At 39.5% G+C, this 21,234-nt stretch overlaps 1 protein-coding gene across 2 annotated transcripts in view; it reads right to left on the bottom strand.

Annotated features, from left to right (window-relative positions):
* ano2b (anoctamin 2b) overlaps window positions 1–20,286 on the bottom strand; it is a 66,259-nt gene extending 45,973 nt beyond the window's left edge. The window contains exons 1-6 of one of the 2 annotated variants that reach the window (XM_032589541.1): window positions 19,939–20,286; window positions 16,875–17,264; window positions 6,736–6,834; window positions 5,441–5,592; window positions 1,993–2,047; window positions 1,340–1,391 (exon numbers count right to left, since the gene is read on the bottom strand). In XM_032589541.1, coding sequence (XP_032445432.1) covers window positions 1,340–1,391; window positions 1,993–2,047; window positions 5,441–5,592; window positions 6,736–6,834; window positions 16,875–17,264; window positions 19,939–19,971 — 781 coding nt within the window. In that variant the 5' untranslated portion in view covers window positions 19,972–20,286. The remainder of the gene's footprint in view (window positions 1–1,339; window positions 1,392–1,992; window positions 2,048–5,440; window positions 5,593–6,735; window positions 6,835–16,874; window positions 17,265–19,938) is intronic. The other variant, XM_032589542.1, reaches the window with a different exon arrangement.
* Between the last annotated feature and the right edge of the window lie 948 nt (window positions 20,287–21,234).

Here is a 21,234-nt window from a genome sequence, read left to right as displayed (position 1 = left end):
AGGCTAAATCCAAAGCAAAATCAATACAGTCCAAAGACACTGTAAGTTTTATTAGTCCATGGTAGGAGATTCGTTATCAAGCAGAGAACACCTGTGTGGTTAACAAACACCACACCCAGGAAACACCCATCCTCACGCATGAGCACACACTCAGCCAGCCAGAAACAACCGCATCTCCCAGGGGCCCCTGCTTCCAATCTTTAGCTGACCTAGGAAGTGTGACCCACTTGTGGAGGAGATGGTTCAGAGCAACAGAGTGTGTGTGTGTTGCTGCGCCGAGGAAGGAAGGGAATAGAGGAAAAGCAAGGTCAGAGAGAGAGAGATGAAGCTCTGTTTTCTCTACCGTTCCTCCCCTGCAGCTCTGTGAGAACCTGCTGGCTGAGGCCGTCTGCTGCCATGGGCCAGCCAACCAGACATATGGGGGACACTGGACATGAAAAGGGTGTCAGCTCATCTCCACAGAGGAACCACGGCTCGCACAAAGTACGTCAACGCCACGTCATGTCATACATGCAGCTAACCCGCTTCCTAGCACGGCTGCTTGGGAGAGCTGGTGCTTTTTCCTGCTTTGCTAGCAACAGCAAACATTAACGGCAAGGTAATATTATTATATTTATAATTATCACAGTCCTGATATTGGTGGAACATCTAAGGAGCTGCTGTGTTTCTGTGGAGAGTCAAACAAAACTGAGGTGTTGGTACCGAGCAACTGTTTGCGTAGAAATATTCAGGGAGAAATATTCCCAGCTAACCTAGCCTAGCTCTAGATGCAGCTAAATGGAATAAATACTGAGGTATTTCATTAAGTGATAGACCAACACAAAGTAGGGGATGCATTTTAGGTAAAGGGAAAATGAGAAAGTTGACTTTAGGAAAATGGTGGTGGCAGCATCATGCTGAGGGAATGCTTTTGTTTCAGATTGAATACACTGAATCTGGATGGATGGATGGAGGTGAAAAGTAAAATAAAAATCAGAATCTAAATAGTGCGTGGTATATTTTTTGCAGTAATTACTTTAGAAAAATAGTGGTGGCAGCATCATGATGTGGGGATGCAGGAGCAGGGAAGCTGGTCGTGTTGGTCTGTCACACTAAACACCCAGTTTGTGGTTGTGATGCAACGACATCACAAGACAGTTTGTCTGCTTTGGGTTCATTTGGTTTTACTCAAATATCAACTTTCGGGTACCCAAGACTTTATCTTTCTTCACAAAGGTTTTTTTTTTAATTCTGCTTTGTGGCAGAAAACTACTCTAAATTCTAGCAAAGTGGTGGAGTTCTCATTAAGCGTTTTGCTACCAAAGGAAAGTAACATCATCTGTCAGTCCAGCTTCCTCACCTACAGTTTGACATGTTCGTACACACACCGTCCGCCTCAGGATCTCATAGACCTGGAAAAGATTTCAAGTTTGGAAATAAATAAAGAGCTAGTCATTGTGGATAATCGAAAAATAGAACGTGGCAACAGAGGAGTACATTTCTGACAAAAGCTCTACAATTTCTAGACTAATTTAATGCATTTCAGGGGAAAAACTTGAATATTTTCCAACGTGAGAAGAAAAAGATTACAATTTTCCGTGACTGAAGGCATACATTTACAAACTACGTTTTAAATATTTTAAAATCAGAAATTGAAAAAAAAAAAAAAAACACCTTAAAAATAAACAAATTTGCACGAATTCCCATAAAGCACTTTTCATGTAAATTTTTGATTTTACATCACAGAACATTTTAGTCGGAATATCTCAAGTTGATGCCTTCAATCATGGAAAACTGCTTCTTTTTCATGCAAATGCACAACTTTTCAAATTAGGGTATATGTTTATAAAAATCTAAATATGTGAAATTAATCTAGAAATTTCTACATTTTTTGTGGAACATTTACTCCTCCGTTCTCCACATATTTCTTTTTCCTTTACTTCACTCTTTATACTCCATCACAGGTTAATAAATGGTTATAACACATGGTGAACTCATTAAAGACACACTTACTATTCTGCCTCTTGTGGCGTTGTCAAAGAACGTGTCCTTAGATGTGATGTTGTACCTGAAGTAAACACAGCCGGTAGATAAAAGCCATCAGGTTATTGTGGATGACTGTCTTTGTACTGAAATCATCCGAATCAAGTGATGAGAGTTTATGTAGGAGGAGTGAATGTACTGTGCCAATCTGAGGGGAACCATTTTCATTTCACAACTAAGGAACAATAAAAAGAAAAGGAAAAAAAAAGCTGTCAAACGGTTAAACCTCATGTAAAAACATTCATAGAATTTCTCCGTGCCTTTTAATCCCGTTTTGACAAGCCCAAATTAGAAGTCAGAAAGAAAGAAAAAAAGATAAGGTGCCATTACCTTCGTCTGAAACTGTATTTAGTCAGTCAAGAGCAAAGGTAGCTGTGCTTGAAAAACTTATAGATCCGTAAAAACACCACACCAGAACCTGTCGAGTCTGAAGTGATTTATTTAAATCATTCTCTGTCCACAAATCTGGAAAAGAGTTGGAGTTGTGAAGCTTAAAGTAAACCTGATTTAGACTCCAAATCATGTTTTGATGCATTTTTTAAGATCCCTGTCCTGTTGGAGCTTCCAGTTGTGTCCAAATGGAGTTTAGGAAACGGGAAGTAATCGTTTGTCTTCGTTTCTTCATCCGCTCTGGACATCGGTGACAGCAGCTACATTTAGATACGGTTGCTAACTGTTAAAATGTGGCGATGTTCCACCTACTGGTTTGGAACGAACCAAGCAGGCTACGCTAAGCGTCATTTCGTCAGATGTTGACGCAATGCACGGCTGTAACAAAACAGGAAGTGCAGGGTGCTAACTATCATGGATCAGTCATTTGCTACATCAAATGCTGCCATCTCCCCTTTAGCATTTTAACTCATTTCGGAAAAACTCCAAGCGTTCATGTAAAAAATTATTTTGCGAAACTGAGTAAGTTATTTTGAAGTTTGCCGTTTCCTTTAACCTTCTTTAACGTGGTACTTTACAAAGTGCATTAAAAAAGACAAACGCAAAAAAGTTTACGTGGATTTTAGCTTTTCCGAAAAAGAGTTAATACTCCACAGGGGAGATGGAGTCAGATTTTCCGAATGAGTTATGACGTAGCTAACCTTCCCGGCCCAAACCTCCAGGATAGGCTGGAGCACTCCATCTTTAAATTAGCAACTTCTACTTCCTGTTTATTAAAGTCATTTGTAGCGTCAACATCAGACAAAATTGCACTTTGTGTAGCCTGGTTGATTCAACCCAAACCAGTAGATGGAAACAGGCCTAATTTGTACTTACTTTTTTGCGACATTTTAAAAGTTCAAATGACAATTGGATGGAAACAGAGCCAGTGACATTGTAACATTGTCCTCCTTACAGAGGCGTTAGGGTTAGGCTAAAAGTGTCCTAATTAACTCGTTTTCATCTGAGACCAAATGACTTCAATTTGGACCTACCTAGATGCTCCAAAATTATTCTGAAACATGCAAGAAAGTTGGTTTTAGAAATGGATAAGGGAAGCTAACATTCTCCCAAATGCCTCCTCTCAGCCTCATTGAAAACGTGGACTATGCTTAAAAACTCATCAAAGTTCTCCTTGAAACCTGAGAAATGAACTGACCCCAACCTATTTTTGTCAAGAGCAGCAGTCAAATATTTACGGTGGCCCTGAGGTGCACACCACTACAACATTAACGAAAGCATTACAACATTAACGAAAACGAAAAGGGTATGTCCCAGTTGGAGACCTGAGAAATCGCTGATTGGACAATAGGTATGAATACGTATACGCTGAGTCCTACTTACGTCACCGCCATCTTGAAAGTGGCAGTGGAGAAAACCTGCTGTGTGGACTAGCTTCAACGGTTTTACTGTACAAAGTGGACCCACTGCCTTTACGTTACGTTTTTTAATTCATATCTTGAAATAGCAAATGCACATTGAATTATGGAACTGTGTTAATATGTTCATGAATACATCACTGTAAAGGTACTGTATGTGTGTGTGTCCATCAATAAAAACGATTTATCAGAATCAGTTGTATCAAATGTCATTATTCTGCCCCAAAACAATGAAATAATCACATCAAAACGTTTGAAACGTCGTCCTTTGTTGTTTTTTTTCATTCCCATATAATAATGTGTGAGCGATTGTGTCAGTGGCATTCATTAACTTGAAATATTTTGCAGAACGGCACTTTACAAAGTTCGGTCCATTTACTTGTATTAGCTTGCTGGTAGATAAGCTACTTTCAATATGGCGGACGCTACAACGTATCGCAACAACGGGCGACCTGCTTAAGCGATAACCTCCGGTTCAAAAGCGCTGTTGTCCAATCAGCAATCTCTCAAGTCTCCAACTGGGACATACCCTTTCCATTTTCGTTAATGTTGCAGTGGTTTGCACCTCAGGGCCACCGTAAATATCCAATCAGATATAAAATACGTCCACAGCAAATTCAAACCTGTGCAGAGACGGAGGAAACGCAGAGAGGAGTTGATTTACCAAAAGGACGACCTGAAACAAAGCTCGTCCTGAATACTTTATTGGAACAAGTGTCCAGGTTGATGCTCAGGTTGCTTGTTCACTCAGTAACCTCAACCCTTGACCTCTGGCTGCTCAAGCTTCCTCACAGCAGTCACTAGATACAACTATCAGAAACGGTCGGAGTAGATGTTTTGTCACTTCTGCTGATTCCATTGGATTTAGGGGAGAAAGTAGCAACCAGGTGTTGCTAAGGAGACGAAGAGATGAATCCAAACGTGGCGATGTTTGGTTATAAGCAGAGGTGGGTAGAGTAGCGAAAAATTATACTCAAGTGAAAGTGACACTACTTCAACATGTTTTCACTCAAGTAAAAGTAAAAAGTAGCCGATCGAGACATGACTCAACTGAGTAACTGATCAATTTATCAATCATTTAATATTTAAAAATTACATCATCAAACGGACCAAAATATAAAGTTAAGTGGAAATTTTGGTATTTTAAGGACCAAAATTACAATAATTCATATAAGTAAGAAAAAAATAACAGAATCAGGCAAAACCAGTCAAGAAAACCAGTTTCTTGACTGGTTTGGAGAGTCAAGACAATCATAGTTTCCTATGTTTTTTGTTGTTTTTTTTTCAATAAAAAAAACATAGGAAACTTTAGTAAAAGCTGCCTGTGTGTCTCTGTATCTGGTGAATTTTTGGTTAAAACATGTTTGTGTTTCATTCAGTGGGTAGAGAATCCAGACATGCTGCTCAAGTAAGAGTAGAAATACTTCATAACGAAATTACTCGAGTAAAAAAGTAAAAAGTAAAACGTAGTAAAAAATACTCCTAAAAGTTACTCAAGTAAATGTAGCTCAGTAAATGTAACTAATACTATGCAACTGTGGCTATATGACAAACAAAACATAGCAGATGGATGGATGGATGGATGGGCGGACAATTGGACAGAGACTTACATGTGCAGTTTGTCTCTGGAGAAGCAGTGGGACAGGAACTTGGTGCTGCCGTGGTCCTGGTGTGGTACTTTGGGCTCAAAGGGCTGGTTCAGTTTCCGCCACACTGAGCTCATACTGGACCCAAAACCACTTTCCTCTTTGAGTTCGTAACTCTGAGAAAAACCAAGACGACAGACACGCTGGTCACTCAGCGTTGGACACTAGAAGTACTTGAGCGGAATCGTCCTTTATCAGACAGTTTCTTTCTAGTTTCTTTGGGGGGTTTTTATGGATCGGATTCTAAAATTGCTCTCACATTTTCTGCCATAAAACATAACTGCAGCTCAATTATCTTTAAGCATAAGAATGCTTTTAACAACACGTCACCTACATCGACAGCGCTTCGCAAAAGTATTTAAACGCAAGTTACAATCGAAATGTTGGATGTATTTTAATGGGATTTTATGTGACAAACTAACACAAATCAGTACATTTAAGTAATGTTTTTTCAATCCAGTTTATTTATAAGGCTCCATTTCACAACAAAGGTCGATTCGAGGAACTTTAGAAAAAAATAATCTAAATTTGATCATATACATAATCCTTGTCACCAATCAGTGCGTTAAGTTTAGTTCATTATTCAAATTAGAAAGTTTACTGCAGTCATTGCCTCATGGTGAAGCTCTCAAGTCTTTCGCAGCTCCTAAACATTGTGTTCCCAAAACAAGGCGTTATTTATTAATGATGTACTGCAGAAAGGGATCCTCTCAGAATAATGCTGCCACCGCCATGTTTCACTATAGAGACGGTGTGTTAAGGCTGACGTGCAACATTTGTTCACGTTTGGTATTTTCTTCAACACGTTTGAAGTCTCTTCTATGTGACTTGTGGCTAACTATAAATAGATAGGAATATTAAATATAAAATAATATAATCTAAAATATAAATACAATATATCCCAACATAAATCAGAACTTGGCTGTGTTAGTTAGATGCCTGCTGTGTTCCTGGATGCTCTTGTTGATGCTAATGGATTCTATTTAGTTCAACTTTTTTAACTTTACATAATTACATTTATTTTAAATAAAAGATTTCAACTGAACTTAATCATGTATCATTCTCCAGTTATGCACTTCTTTCTCTGTCAGTCGCATAAATTCCAGTTGAAATATGTGAAGGTTTGTGCCTGAAATGTGACAAAATGTGAAAATCATGACTGTACAACACTTCATGTGAGGTCTGGAAGTTCATTTCGTGTTCGTCGGTTTCGCGTTTTTAGAATCCGGTCTGCGTCAAGAGGTGTACCTGAGTCTCACCTGCTTGGTGGGAACTTTAATCTTGAGAAACTCGGCCTCTCTACACAACACGGGCCACGGTGCGTGGATCCGAGTGAAGCTGGGCCCGTGGGTCTTCGTCTGCCAAGCCGACAGGGAACAAAGAAAAGAGAAGAAGACGTTTCACGTTTGAATTGAGCTGAAAAAGAAACTGGACAGGAACAAAAAAAAAAGAAAAAAAATGTCCCCAGACACATTGGAGCTGAAACTCCCCCCCACACCCACAAAAGACAGTTGATTCCTCGCAAATATTTGTGTGCATGTACTTTTGTGTTCTGTGAAGTATAATACCAGCCTGCTTGGCTGAAACCAACTGCTGCTCAGAAATGGCTTAACGGACCATCTGTCAATGCTGCTTCGCCTTCCAAAATAGCAGACTTTGTTTTAGCAAGAGGCCTAAATACAAAACGCAATGCACTTCAAGTTCCTGCTGCTCCAAGTTCATGTCTGACCACTGAAGCTTCGGCTGAGAGGGATTCTTCAGGAGGTGGAAGCAGGTAATATCTTACCTGCAGGACAAAACTCTCTGGGCAACTTTATTTAGATCAGCTGGTGCTGAAAGCTGAAGCATGAACAGCAACTCCACGAAGATACTGGGATGAGATCAGTTATGACAATATTTCATTGTCCTATACATAACGTATGCTTTAACTGAACTGAACAGAACTAAATTGAACTGAGCTGAATTAAACTGAACTAAACTGAATTGACTGGAACTGAACTGATCTGAAGTTCAGTATTGAATTGAATGGAATTGATCTGAACTGAACTCGACTGAACCGAACTGAATTGATATGAAATGAATTAAATTGAACTGAACTGAATTAAACTGAATTAAATTGAACTGGACTGAATTAAATTGAACTAAACTGAATTAAACTGAATTAAATTGAACTGGACTGAATTAAATTGAACTAAACTGAATTAAACTGAATTAAATTGAACTGGATTGAATTAAATTGAACTAAACTGAATTAAACTGAATTAAATTGAACTGGACTGAATTAAATTGAACTAAACTGAATTAAATTGAACTGGACTGAATTAAATTGAATTAAATTGAACTAAACTGAATTAAATTGAACTGGATTGAATTGCCGTCTTTGCTCTGACCCACTCCAACTCTTTGGCGGACCAAACTTGCCCAGCAATTGTTCCTCTAGTATTTATGACTGACAGCTGTGGCCAAGCCGCCTGAGGCTGTTGTCTGTTGCAGTCCGCTCCTCACACATTTTTATTTAGCTTCTTCTTCTGCTAATGAATAACTGTCTGTCCCACACAGTCATTATAATAAGACGCATTAACAAAAGGTGACAATTATTTGCCTAAAATAGGACCACAGAGGTGCATGATTGAATAGCGGCGCTCCGCCGTGGGGTATAGATATATAATGAGAGAGTGTGGTGTGCATTCGCTGCATTCAGTGCTGAAAGTTTATCCTGTAAAATCTACGCCGCTGCTTTAATGGTCTTGGTTGTGAGCCTAAGCAGAAATGAAAGTCAGCAGGGGCAGTGGGGGACGGCGGCCAGGTAACCTTAGCCTTCTCAGACCCCCTCCAGCTTCTGTAGAAGGGGCCGAGTGATAGGAGAGGAGAAAGGTGGCATGGCCCACAATGGAAATCTGAGCCGGGTTCTTTTCTCCTCTCAGGACTCCTTCTCTGCTGAGATCTTTCACCTCCCCAAACTCTGCTTTCTGCTGCTTTCACGACTGACTGACTGCTTGTCTCTCCTCCTCTGACCTTCCCTTAACATCTCTCTCACTTACACCCATGTTCTCTTTTGTCCCACATGGGGAGCCTGCTCACTTTGCTCTCCCTTCATATAAAATCACCTATATGGATCATTTCAGTACAAGGAATCTCTCAGGCCTCTAAAAGCACAGAAACCCTGATCTATGGCGGATGGAGACCACAGATCAAACTAAAAACTGTTATTTTGTGAATGCTTGGAGTCTGCTATTTGCGTTGATGCCTGCACTTTGCTATTTTGAGAAGTGTGTTATTGTGCTCTAACCAATCTGTAACCAGTAGCAACCAATTTCTGCCTCCTGCCAAAGCTAGAACTGAAAGAAAGGTACATTTTGTGCATGTGCCTGTTCTTCACCACCACACAAAACACAACTGAGACGAATGTTGTGAAAGTTGGACAAGAATTTGAGAATGACCAAAGGAAAGAAACTTCTGGAATCAAGTTGTTTTTTGGAATAAAGTTTGATTTGACACTTTTCTTCCCCTTGGATTGAGTCAAAAGTTTTGACTAAAAACAAAATGTCACAAACATTTTTAATATTAATATAATTTAATATTTAATATTTCTTGTATTACAACCGTCCAACCACTCCCTCAAAAGCCCCCCCCCACAATTCAAAACACAGTCCTGCCTTATTTCTACGGTGGCCCAGACAGGTCATCAACATGCTAAAGCATCAACACAATAGCAAAATCCAAACAAAAATAGAATTTATGGAAAGTATAAAAAGCCTTGCAAGCATAACCTGAGTATGCCATGCTAACTTCCACTTTAGCATAGCATAACCTTGCATAGCTTTTGTTGTACCATAGCTTCTATCTTAGCATAACTTCTGTTTTAGTGCTACTTCTATACTAGCATAACTTTCATATTAGCATTCCATCCACTTTAGCGTGATCTCTGTTTTAGCATAACTTCCATCTTAGTACAACAAACCCTTTAAAGTAGCTTCCAGTGTGGCTTTTGCTGCTGTGGCTTTTTAATTTATTTATTTTTTGTCCTTTTGGGCTGCCGTATATTTCACTGCAGTTAGGCTGCCAGTTATCTGGGTTATGTCTCTACCTGTTTGGCACATCCAGAGCCTGAGATCTTTGTCCTTTCTTTATTGCAAAGTTTCTCAATCTCAGTCAGACTGGAAGGAGAGTATCTGTTAAGGTCCATACTTGTTAGCAAAACATCTTTAATTAGAGTTAATGGTTTTCACAATAAATCCCAATTGTCAACAGAACCAACTACTTAAACTATTGATCTGGACCCAATTCTAGAGTTGCATGTGAATTACATACAACTCATGCACGTGAATTCACAAACGTTATAGAGAACGTATGCGAATGTGGTCAAGTTTAAAAGCTCTTTAGTCAGTCAGCACAAATCAATATATAAATTAAATTCTTTTGCTCCTCACAAAAAGACTTGCAGCTTCAATTTAACCCACTGGTACCACTGTACATTTATAGAGTCCGAACCTCTAGTCGGGAGCGGACTCATTTGCTCGTTCCTCTTTTAAATCTGAAAATTAGGCAACGGGAAATGAATTATTGATGTTCCTTAACTTGGTTCCTTCTTCCCATTTCCTAACTATTTTCTCCCATCATTTCTTACCACCTGCCTAATCAGCTTTCATCTCGCCCGGCTCGGCTCTGCCGTTCACCCTCGTTTTCCTTTTTCTTGGTCGCTCCGTCAAAAAGGGGAGGATATAAATACCCTTACCCTGGAGAAGGTTAATTAGCGTCATGATTTCCAATTATCTCTTCATCTCTGTGGAGGGAGGACCGGGGGGGTAACTAGGCCGCAGCCAGGGATGTGGAAGTGTTTTTTTATCGAGTATGACAAGGTGATCAGCTTCTGTGTGTGTGTGGGGGGGTGTGTGTGTGTGTGGAGACTGGGTTGGATGTTGTACGATGTGATTTTGGAAGTTGTTGTTAAACAGCATTTCTTGCAACTGCCCTGCATTAGCGGTGTACAGTGTTGGGTCATTTGTAAGGGAACATTTTCCAGTGCTGGAGCCAATGGCTACCTGTGGAGTTACTGTTTTGATTCACTGTGGGATGCTTTGGTAACTGCCTGATGTACTATGGCTTTAATGTTAATCCTGAAACTTGTGGACCCTTGTGCAAACTGGCATTGGGTCAGTAAACAATGTATATCCCAGTGGTCTGATGTTGGAACCAAAAGGTTCATGAGGAGAACCCTGCAAAACATAACTCTTAAAGGGGCGGTATTAAAAAAAAAATAAAATTTTTAAGCTTAATATCATGTTATGATTGTATTTCCTCATCAAAATCATACCTGTAATGTTGCCTTGAAGGTCTCATGTATGTTTGAGAAATCATTGAATCTCCCGTGGCAACCAGTCAGGGAAGCCTGAACACTTGCTCAAGCAACGTGCCACATATTTACCCAAAGCTCCTCCAGACTAGCGGCAGCAGCAATTAGCAAACACCTAGTGGAATTGCGTGTCTCCTGAGCTGCTAAACAGCATCATGGAGAAGCATTGTTGGTAATGACATGATGACGGGAGTGTCGGAAAGGGTTGAAGCTTCTTAAAAAGTCAGACAAATTTTAAGGTGTCAAATATCATTTAATTGTTCACTGAATGTAACAAACAGTTCTTAAAAACATATGACATTAAAGCTGCAATATGCAACTTTCATTTAAAAATATATGTATATTTTGTACATATTATTTTGTTAAAATTATCATTATGTTGCGACAGTACAATTAAAGACAAATGATCGGTGAAAAAAAGAGCTCCTCTGCTTCTCCCAGTACTAACTGCAGAAATACACCAATCACAGCCAGGAGGAGGATCTTAGCGTTGCCAATCACTCTTATGCTCAACCCTTCCCTTTTGCTCTCTGCTAAGCTATCGCTGGTTCACCACAACATAATTTTCCACCAATGCTAAGGCCAGTTAGCAGGGCCACTAATACAGTTCTCCAGTAATGGTAAGTTGTTGCTTTGCCATTAGCACATTCCACATTGTACAGGAGGTTGATTGACAACACTAAGCCCCTCCTCCTGGCTCTGATTGGTTGTTTTTGGTCAGGAACACTGCATTTCTTCAAACAGTAATAGCAGCTCAGGGAGAAGGTGGACAAGATAGATTTTTTCACAGATTATCTGTCTCATACCAAACTGTCGTCACATATTGACAGTTTGAATATGAAAAAAAATACATATTTATGTAAAAAGTTACATACTGCAGCTTTAACGTTAGCCTGGAAACAGTCCAGACAGCCCGGGGTTAATCAGGCGTTCTTGTTTGGCTGCTTTACTGTTCCACCCTGGGTCAGTTAAGGCCAACCACGGCATCAGTACTGTCCTTAAATATCCAGACTGAAGATTAGTGAGCTGAGCTCCTAGTTCAGGTGTTACATAACGCCATTTTCTGAATAAATTTGCACCCTTGCATTGTGGTTAAAAAGGAACATGTTGTTCTGTAAAGCAGTAGTTTTGTGACTAAAGCATCTTATGATTACGTCTATTTCAATCATCTCTTTGCACTTTCACTGAATTCTCTTGTTCATATTAAATAAAAACAAAGAATCAGCATGCCGAGGTGACGCACTCTACCTGCCTGCATCAACAACAACAGCTGTGCTACTGAGGAGTCAAAGAAAATTTTACGTTTAGTGCCTGATAACTGGTCTCTATAAGCAAAATGGAGGAAGTGCATACACATACGATGATAGCAGGAAAGTATTGTGTACTGTGTAGGATTCACTCCCCTGACTAGCATATGCTGTACTAGCATGTACTTCCTACGATTAAATATAAAAATGTTTTTCTTTTGATTTGTGTTGATCTACTAAGGGAAAGATTAGCACCTGGTTGATCAGTTTATTAATTTCACTTCTAAATTTTGCTCCCTCCCTCCCCCGCCTCATCACTCTCTCAACAGAGGAGCCATGTTGTGATAACTTCTTCAAAGCAGACTTTCAGAAGGAGCAGGAGCTTCTTAAAGAGACACAGGCCCAATTTCAAGGTGTTCAATTACAAAGTCACAATTCTTTTGTCATATTGCATATATAGAATTTTTATAACAATTGAAGCTAACTGATTGTGCTATAAAATGGCACTATGTCCCAGGAAAATACATAATACTGCCCCTCTAAGACTAATGAATTTTAGACTTTTCCCTCAAACTTTACACATTAAAGCGCTTCACGCATTTATCATTACCCTTGGAAAAGATGTATAAAAAGCATTGAAAATAAACCTAGATTATATTGCAATAACATATTCTCATAGTGAAATATATAGAAACATCTGACCTTAAATAATAGGAAAATGTACACTTATGGCACAAAGAACCGGCTGAACATCCAATATAAGTTTTTGTTTGCTATAAAATACATTATTTATTTTTATCCTTTTATTCACAAAAACAGTCACAGTTTTTAAGGGTAATCCAATCACTTTCTTTACAGAAACAAAAGAACCTAAGATTAGACATCATTTATTAGCTATTATTAATTATATACAGTCCTACTTGACTAGTTAAACATTTTATGAACAACGAGTCCCAGCAAACATTTCCTCTTTACTTGTTCTGTTTCTAGTCCCAACAGGTTGGACTTATTAACCTCAATTTGAGCCACAAGCATTCAATTAAAGTCCAAGCTCCACTTCTTAATTATTTAATTAACTTTCATCTGTAGGAGGACGCTCCTGGGAGAGCAGAGGTCATCGTGTTAATCCACAGGTTCTGTCAACAAGTGGTGCCGGCTGGTTTTTCAGTATCCGTATTAATCCGGAGTGAAACACACTACACAACCGAAAAGCCGACTTGTTTCATTTAAGCAAACAATAATGCAGGCAAGTAAACAAACATTGAGGTTACTTGCTCAGCTTTATTTCTCTGATGTTATGTCATCATTAATAATCTGAAAAATTCACCTTATTCTGTTTTTCCGTCATTTACTCACTTCCTGGAGATATGACCAAATGAATAAAAAGTTGACAACTTACTACTGTAGGTTTATCTTTTACAAACTCACACGTTTAAGTTCAACATCCATTCTTTTTGTGAGCATTCTTTGACGTAAAGTAGAAGTTAGTAGACGCGACTAAAGGCAGCTCAAATGTTTTACAGCGTGTTACTAAGCTAACGGTTTTTAACTTCATAAGCCAGTTTAAACTTAAAGCGTGTTACTAAGCGAGCAGTTGTTGAGTTAAATATCAAAAAAAAAAATTTATTGTTTTGTGAAGAATGAGACAATCCTTACCCACCAGCCAGTAGCTGCTAAAGGCGTTAGCCACCAGCTTCAGGATGGCTAACACCTTTGGGTTATATCAGGATTAAGAAAGTTTCTTTTAGGTGATTTAACTGGTAACATTTTAGTTACCAGGTAGGTAGAATAAAAAACAGTATGCCAGATAAAATGCTATTATTTTTTTTAGGAATGAGACAATCCTGAACTGCTAACCACTAGCTGCTAATCACGTTAAAAGTTAGCATTATCCTTGGAGCTTCCTGTTTAATTTTTAAGTCGATCTACATTACTCATTAATAATAATGTGTGTTTTTCTGCCTTGGGATGTGTCTTTACACCTCCGCTACAAAGAAAGACTTGTTTCTTTTGTAATAGTTCTAATTTATTAATTTATTAACCTCAATTTGAGGCAAAGACATTCAATTAAACTGCAGTTGATATTTCAAATTCCTTGTTTTTGTGTTAATCCGATTTTAGAATCATTAAACCACACAGTTGTGACCCAGCTCTATGATTAACCTTAATCCCTCGGAACTAAAATGGTTATTAAAATGCATCTAATCCAAACATAAGCTAAGCAGACAGCAGCTAATGCTCTGTGTGATGTAAATATATTTACTATTGGTTTGTTGGTTTCCACTAATTATATTTGAGTGGACAGGAGCAAGATATATTAATGCAATAGTGAAGCACCCTCCACATTTATTGACACACTCCCTAATAAAGATACCTAAAAAGCCTTTACTTAAAATTAGAATTAATATCAGTAGGAATACCAAAACTTAAGAAGAATACAAACTTTAATTTAATAGAGTAGGGAGGGATCTTTAAAAAGTAGACGCTTGCAAAAGTCCAGTAAAATAAATGGAACTCAAATGATTTTTTTAAATCACTTCTTGTTTCCCCGGAGGACAAATATGACGCGACACATTTATTTTAAGATTTCTCAAAAATAGGGAAGACAAGATTGCCTAGCATTGCTAATCACCTCAATTCGCTCATATTTGCAGTCATAGCAAGACTTCAAATACGGCTGGATGAGGACACAACTATTCCTGTTTATAAAAAACAGTAAGTAGGCAGATAAGGGATGTAAAAAGGCAAATCAAAAGCAGAGAGGAGCAAGTGAAACTACAGCAGTTAGCGCCATCAGCTAACCTAGTCATTGGCGTTCTATGCAAATTCACTTGATTCTCATCTCCTTTCGATAGGATTTCTCCCATTGAGCTGGATTTCTCCGGCTGAACTTCAACCGAGCCAGAAAGCAAGCAGAAAGAAAAATCGTGAATGATGACATTGATTTTCTACCTTGTTTTTATAATTGTCTTCCTCTCTAAGGTTGTAGTTTGGCAATGTCAGCGGAGAAAGTTAACAAAGCCATTCAGTCTGTCTTGGCTCTAATATTGAGTAATTAAAATCGGAGAAAGAGCAACGTTTAAGACATTTTACCGCTGGCATCGTCGTCGCAGCCCGACTCCTCACAAGGTTGTTTACAGAGCATCCAATAAGTATAAACAGCAGGAACACGGATAAATAAACATGAGACTAAATTTGTAATGCTACCTTTCCCATATGCAAATGAAAGACATTAGAATGAAAGTATTCCTTTACTGTGAATGACAGACCTAATCTAAACCTCAATCCATGAGATGAGATAAGGAGCCATTAGTCAGTCAGCTTATCTTCTACTGGCTTTGGTTCCATAGCAGCCATGTCAACAGTCTGATTAATACCACCCTGGGGAGTACACACACTCCCAACTGGCTGCTGGCCAACACCGGCATACTTCTAGACATGCACACACTTATATTTGTTTAGCAGCACAGGTATGAAATGCTAATGCTAAGGGAGTTACTCTTAATTTTTCTACATGACTCACTTTTGAGTGCAGAGGTGGTCCATTTACACTCAACCTTCACAAGAAGTGTGTTTGTGTTATTTACCGTTTGTTCCAAGTTAGGGCATAGAGACACACAAAATGGACCACAGGGAAGGCGATCTTGTCAAAATAAGATTATCCGTTTCAGGCCTGAGTAAGTTAATCGACAGTACGAGGTCCGAACAGCAGCTGTGTTGGCTGAAATTACAATCTGCCCCGTATCATCACCGTCAGCCCAGATTTCATCGCATTAAAAGCTATTTACACTCATGTGAAAAATGTTAGAGCACCCAAGTGAGAGTGAACACCATTAATGAGATCCAAAGAGCTCAAGTGGAGGACATTCAAAACAACTACCAACATGCTCAGGTCCATCTATCCAAGCAACTTCACCATGAAACCAAACTGCAAAATGGTAAAGGAAGTCATTAGCACTCTAAATTGTCATTACGGAACCCACAGCAGTCTCTGGAAAGCTTCTATGATCAGACACAGACTGCCCAGGTTGATCTTCAATAGAGCTTCCATGAGGTGACAAAAAACCGACTGCAGATGCAAAAAACCCTTCAAACATATCCCAGCTCAGAGCGATTAGCAAGAGAGACATTCATCAGACCAACATCATGTATGGTCAGGATACGCCTTTACCTGTATTTGGTTGAAACCTTAGACCTATAAAAACCAGAACTGCTCTGGTAGACAAAAAACCTCTAAACTTGACCCAAAAATAATGTCTTCAGCACATTTTGTAATCAGCATAATCTGACTAAATGTTGCAAATGGATGAACGTGACGCAGAAAAACCAAACATCTGGTTTCAGGCTTCAAGAACTGATGTGGCAAGAAGACTGTTGCTCTAACCACATGAGAGGATTGGTTGGTGAGGTTCTATAAAGTTTTCATTGGCAACAGTTGCCGACAAGACCTGGAAAGCACAGGACCATGCCATGCATGGTGTTGCACATCAAGGATGGTACAGTCCGCTGGTCCCTAATCCAGGGGTTAATCCATTACTATTCTAAGTAGAGGGAGGTTGATGTTGATGCTGATGTTAGTTCACCCAATGTTGAGTCATCCAATAGTTTTGGAAAACACATTCTGAAGGAATAAGTTTAGGTTACGTCAAATGGAACACAATTTGGTTGCCACTCTAGGAACAGTTTCAGATGCAAGACAGGAGTGTCAACACAACAATAACACAGGAAGGGACAGAAGAACAAGAATCTTTCCAAGAGATTCTCAAAATCCAAAACCGGACATTAGCAGGACACCCACCTCTCCGTCTCTCTCCACTTCTAGACCAGCCTCCAGGAGGCTGGCCTCAAACTCTTGTCTGATCAGGTGCATCTCGTGGTCGGCGGCCTCCATCGGCTCGGTGCCCCTCGCCATGCCGAGCTCCATGAACACCTCCCCGACGCTCGCCGCCTCCTCCCTGCGGAGGCCGGCTCCTCGTCCGGCCGCTGCGCCAGAGGAGCCCGACGGCGGAGGGAAGTTGCCGTTTGACACGATGGACAGCTGATCCTGCGAAACCGAGGCAGTGCCGGTGCATCGCAGGGAGCCGTGCCGCCGGGGATGAAAAACCAGAACGTAGTCCACTTTCCGCAGGCCATCGCAGAAGTACAGACCTTCGCTGCTGGCTTGAGGGCTTGAAGGTGCGTCTACAACCTGTGAAAAGACGCGTCAGAGCCTCAGTAAAGCCAGTCCCAAGCTATCATTCCGTCAGGATGTAGTTGTAATGAGGCGTGCAAGTCAAACACAAATTGTTCAAAAATAGAAAAACCAAACCTTTAGGCTTCGGGGGAGTTATGTAATAACTGAACAAACTTAAACATTTGATGCTGTGTCAGCACAGGCAGACACAAGTGGCTTTTGGCAGATCCTCAAAAACAATGAAGTGAGAACCTTCAGCAACAGAGTGGGCAGTTAGCTCACCTTTGCCTGTTTTAGTCTTTATTTAGACAGGGGGAAGTATAGAGGGAGACTAAACGTGGAAGCAGCAAGAGGTATAAATTTACAGACACCAGCCTGATGTAAGGATTTTTACTTAGTCACAGGGTTGTAGAGGAATATATCCCTGGATTGTTGGACTATGGAATGATTAATGAAGGAAAATTTAAAAACTACCCTATTGGTTGAAATTATTACTATTGTTCCAACTGGGCTATATAGACATTGAATTTAATGCGTTCTTGCAAGTCTAGTTGTATTTTTTTAGTTTGCCTATTAGGTCTCCAGGGGTGAGGTTAAGTTTTCTGAGCTCCCTAATTTTATTTGACAAAAAAAATGTAATAAAATGAAATTGATGATTTTTGTTTCTTTTTAGGTGTGGAGTTCTGAAAGAATGTTGTGAGCAACCAAAATTGTATCTACGCTGATGTTAGCTTTTGTGTGTGCGTTAAAGTCTACACACTTTTTTTACACACACAAAAATAAATGCGGGAAGATGTGAAACGGTGTGTGAGCGTTCTGTGGATTACAAACTCCTAATTCAAACTTGTTCATGTAAACAGTTGAGGTTGCTGATAGAAAGAAAATGTAAGCGACTTTATTTGTTATAGAAAGTTCAATAGAACTATTTAAAAGAAAGTCAATTCTTAATATTTTAATGACCAAGTAACTGGAAATATGAGTTTAATGTCGAGCTGATTTAGCTATAAGTTAAAGAAACTAGATTTGCAGTATAATGTAAGAATTAAAGATGGTTCCTGCACAGTTTTGGTCTGGATAAAAATAAATGTCACCCACATACATTTGGATCTAAAGTTGGGCATTCCTCTTGGCAGCCAAGAAGTTCAAATTTCAAATTTAAATGCAATGCATTTAAAAAAAAACAACAACATATATGTATGTTAATGAGCTCTGCCCACTGAGCCGAAAACTGCCATCTGTGCAGGATGCATGCTGCCACCATAATTGAGCTCCTGAAATTTTCCCAGAGGCCTTATGTTTGTTTGACGCTTCTGTTCCCTCTTTCTGGAAATATGTAAAGCAGACTTCTGAGAAGAGTCCCACTAGGACTGATCTAGCCGTTACCAAGAAAGCTTATGAGGCACAGATGTTTGTCTTAGTCAAAGCTTAAGGAGCTCTCAGGGGAATTTGGAGATGGGTCCCCCGGGGCTCCCCAAAGGCCCCCATAATGATCCACAGCAGGACTTTGTTTTATTACGTCATAAATGGTCTGTAGTAACCATGGGTTTGTTGGTTAGTATTCTCATGAATATAAAACCGGAACAAAGGAAAGTGAGGAAAGTAAGAAGTATCCCCATCCAGCGCTTAGCATGAAACTGACATCATTCTTGCGTCAGATCATGGTAATACAGGTTTAATAAAAGTTCTTTTATTTATTTTTAGCTTTAGCCTCTCATCTGCCGTGTAGCACAAAGAATTTGGGAAAGTTTGGAACCTTTTGGAAGACTTTGACCCAATGTAGGAATGTGTACAGTCTAGAAAATAGAGAGAAATCTACAACTTCAACAAAACAATTTAATCAACTCCAGAGCCACAAGTGGCTCCTTGGCTCTCTTAAAAATAAACGATGAAATTTTACCCCTTTTCTTTTGTTTTGTAAAAAAAAAACAAAAAAAAAAACATTGCCCCCCCTCCCTCGACCCCGGCCTCCTGGTGAATTTGGTCTAGAACCACCTCTGGTTCTGCTGCGAATATAAATGCAACAGCAATTGGAGCAACATAATAGATCACAAAAATATCGTCACCTATGTAGAATAGTGGCTTAAGTCTCATATTGCCAGAAGTGATTAGAAAAAATCTCCACCTTTCTTTCGAAAAGATGTTTTAGAGAAAAAAAAATTACTTTTGGCAAAAAATGACCAGGTGTCAATGCATAAAACATAAATAAACACATCTGCGAAATATCGACGTAAAGACGTTCTACATTGAAAATTTGCATTATCAGCAGAAATTTCTGTTTGTACAGTTTTTTGTTGTTGTTGTTTTTTTATTACCGGAACCCAAAAATCCTGGATCAGAGCATGTCTTTATGCTTACTCTTAGTTCCAGTCAATGTTCCTATTTATTTCGGTATTTAATTTACACCCACGTTAATAAATACATTAATGGACTTTTTGCTAGTTATTTAGTATTTTGTTTGGAGGCGGAGGGGACCGTTTCACAGCGCTGAAACCACAACCACGAACTACAATGTGAAAAGGACTTTTTAAAGGGAAACTATCAGAAGGCGACAAGGAGTGAAAACAGATAGATTAAAAGTACAGCTGCTGGTGTTTATTTTTTATATATTTTTTTTTTAACTCCAATAAAAGCAGCTCAAACAGGAAGCGGAGGAGTGGGTCGCTGGATGCGGGAGAACCCCGTTGCTTACCGGGATCTTGTCCTCGCTCGGGGAGACCTGCATGCTGTTGCGCTTCTTCAAATACACACAGAGTGGGAGAAAGAGGACAAGAAGAAGAAGAAGAAGAAGAAGAAGAAGTAGTAGTAGTAGTAGCAGACCGGGATTGAAAGTTGCCGGGTTTTGCAGTAAAACGCAGCGGAATTCATCACCCCCGCCGGTTTCCCCATCGCCCCCCGCCCCGTTAAACACCGGAGCTCGGCCCGGTTCGTCCCCCGTCCAGCAGCAGGAGCCCCGGCCCCTGCGCTCCGGCTCTCATCGCTTTGTGCTTTAAGCGGGATGCGTCAGGTGCTGTGAGCCTGGTCTCGTGCTGCTCCGCGCTCTTCTACGCAACTGGGTGATGTGGAGGCTGCCTCGCGCACCGACGGCGCTCTACACACTGCAAAAAAAAAAAAAAAAACACACACAAAAAAAAAAACACCACCTCATCTCAAACGATCGGGTCGATTTAGCGTTGGTGAAAAAAAAAAAAAAAAAAACTAATCCAAACGCAATTAGATTTTTGTTTTTATAGTAAAAAAAAAAAAAAAACCCCACAACTAATAGGAGAAACTTTCATGTTACTACCACTTTCTCCTGCCTAGTGTAAATAAAAGAAGAGGTGGATTGTTTTTTGCAGTGTGCAGAAATGCCTCCTTTCGCCGCTCTGTGATGTAATTAGCCGATATTCGTGTTTTCCCAGTAAAACTCGATAAAGCTGAAAAATGTCGACTTTAAATGCGTTTAAACTATATAAATCCCCAATTATAGTCATTCCAATCATTCATTAAGTGAAACAGTGATTCGCAGAAGTATTCAATGCTTTTGCAGCAAGTTTATGGAGGTTTTAACTGCGACCTTTGTTCTTTTCTAATCTTTTGTAGCAGATAGGTCTGCTAGCTTGTTAGCGCCTGACCCTACATATTGCAAATACAGGTTCAGTTGTGTTTTTTTATTTTATGTCAGGGTTTCACTAAAGTGCCGAAATGAAATACAAAAATATAAAACTATGTTGTAGAACTAGCCATCGAGATTTTTACTGCTATTTCCTTTTCTAATCCTCTGCAGCAGCTGGCTGTTTTATAGCGCTAATGCTAGCTTGTTTAGAGACGGCAAAAACGAGCAAAAATTGAGGTTCAGTTGCATTGTTTTTATGTCGGCCCTTTACTACTAGAATATTACCAACATAAAACAAAATATACATAACTACCTTGTAAAACTAGCTTTTCCAGCAGGGAGTCATTGAGGTTTAAAATTCATATTTTTCGTCTTTGTTAATCTTCTGTAGCA

This window comes from Xiphophorus hellerii, chromosome 17 (genome assembly GCF_003331165.1).
Source record: "Xiphophorus hellerii strain 12219 chromosome 17, Xiphophorus_hellerii-4.1, whole genome shotgun sequence".
NCBI lineage: Eukaryota > Metazoa > Chordata > Actinopteri > Cyprinodontiformes > Poeciliidae > Xiphophorus > Xiphophorus hellerii.
Note: the sequence above shows the minus strand (reverse complement) of the source record. Positions and strands in the feature narration are given on the sequence as shown.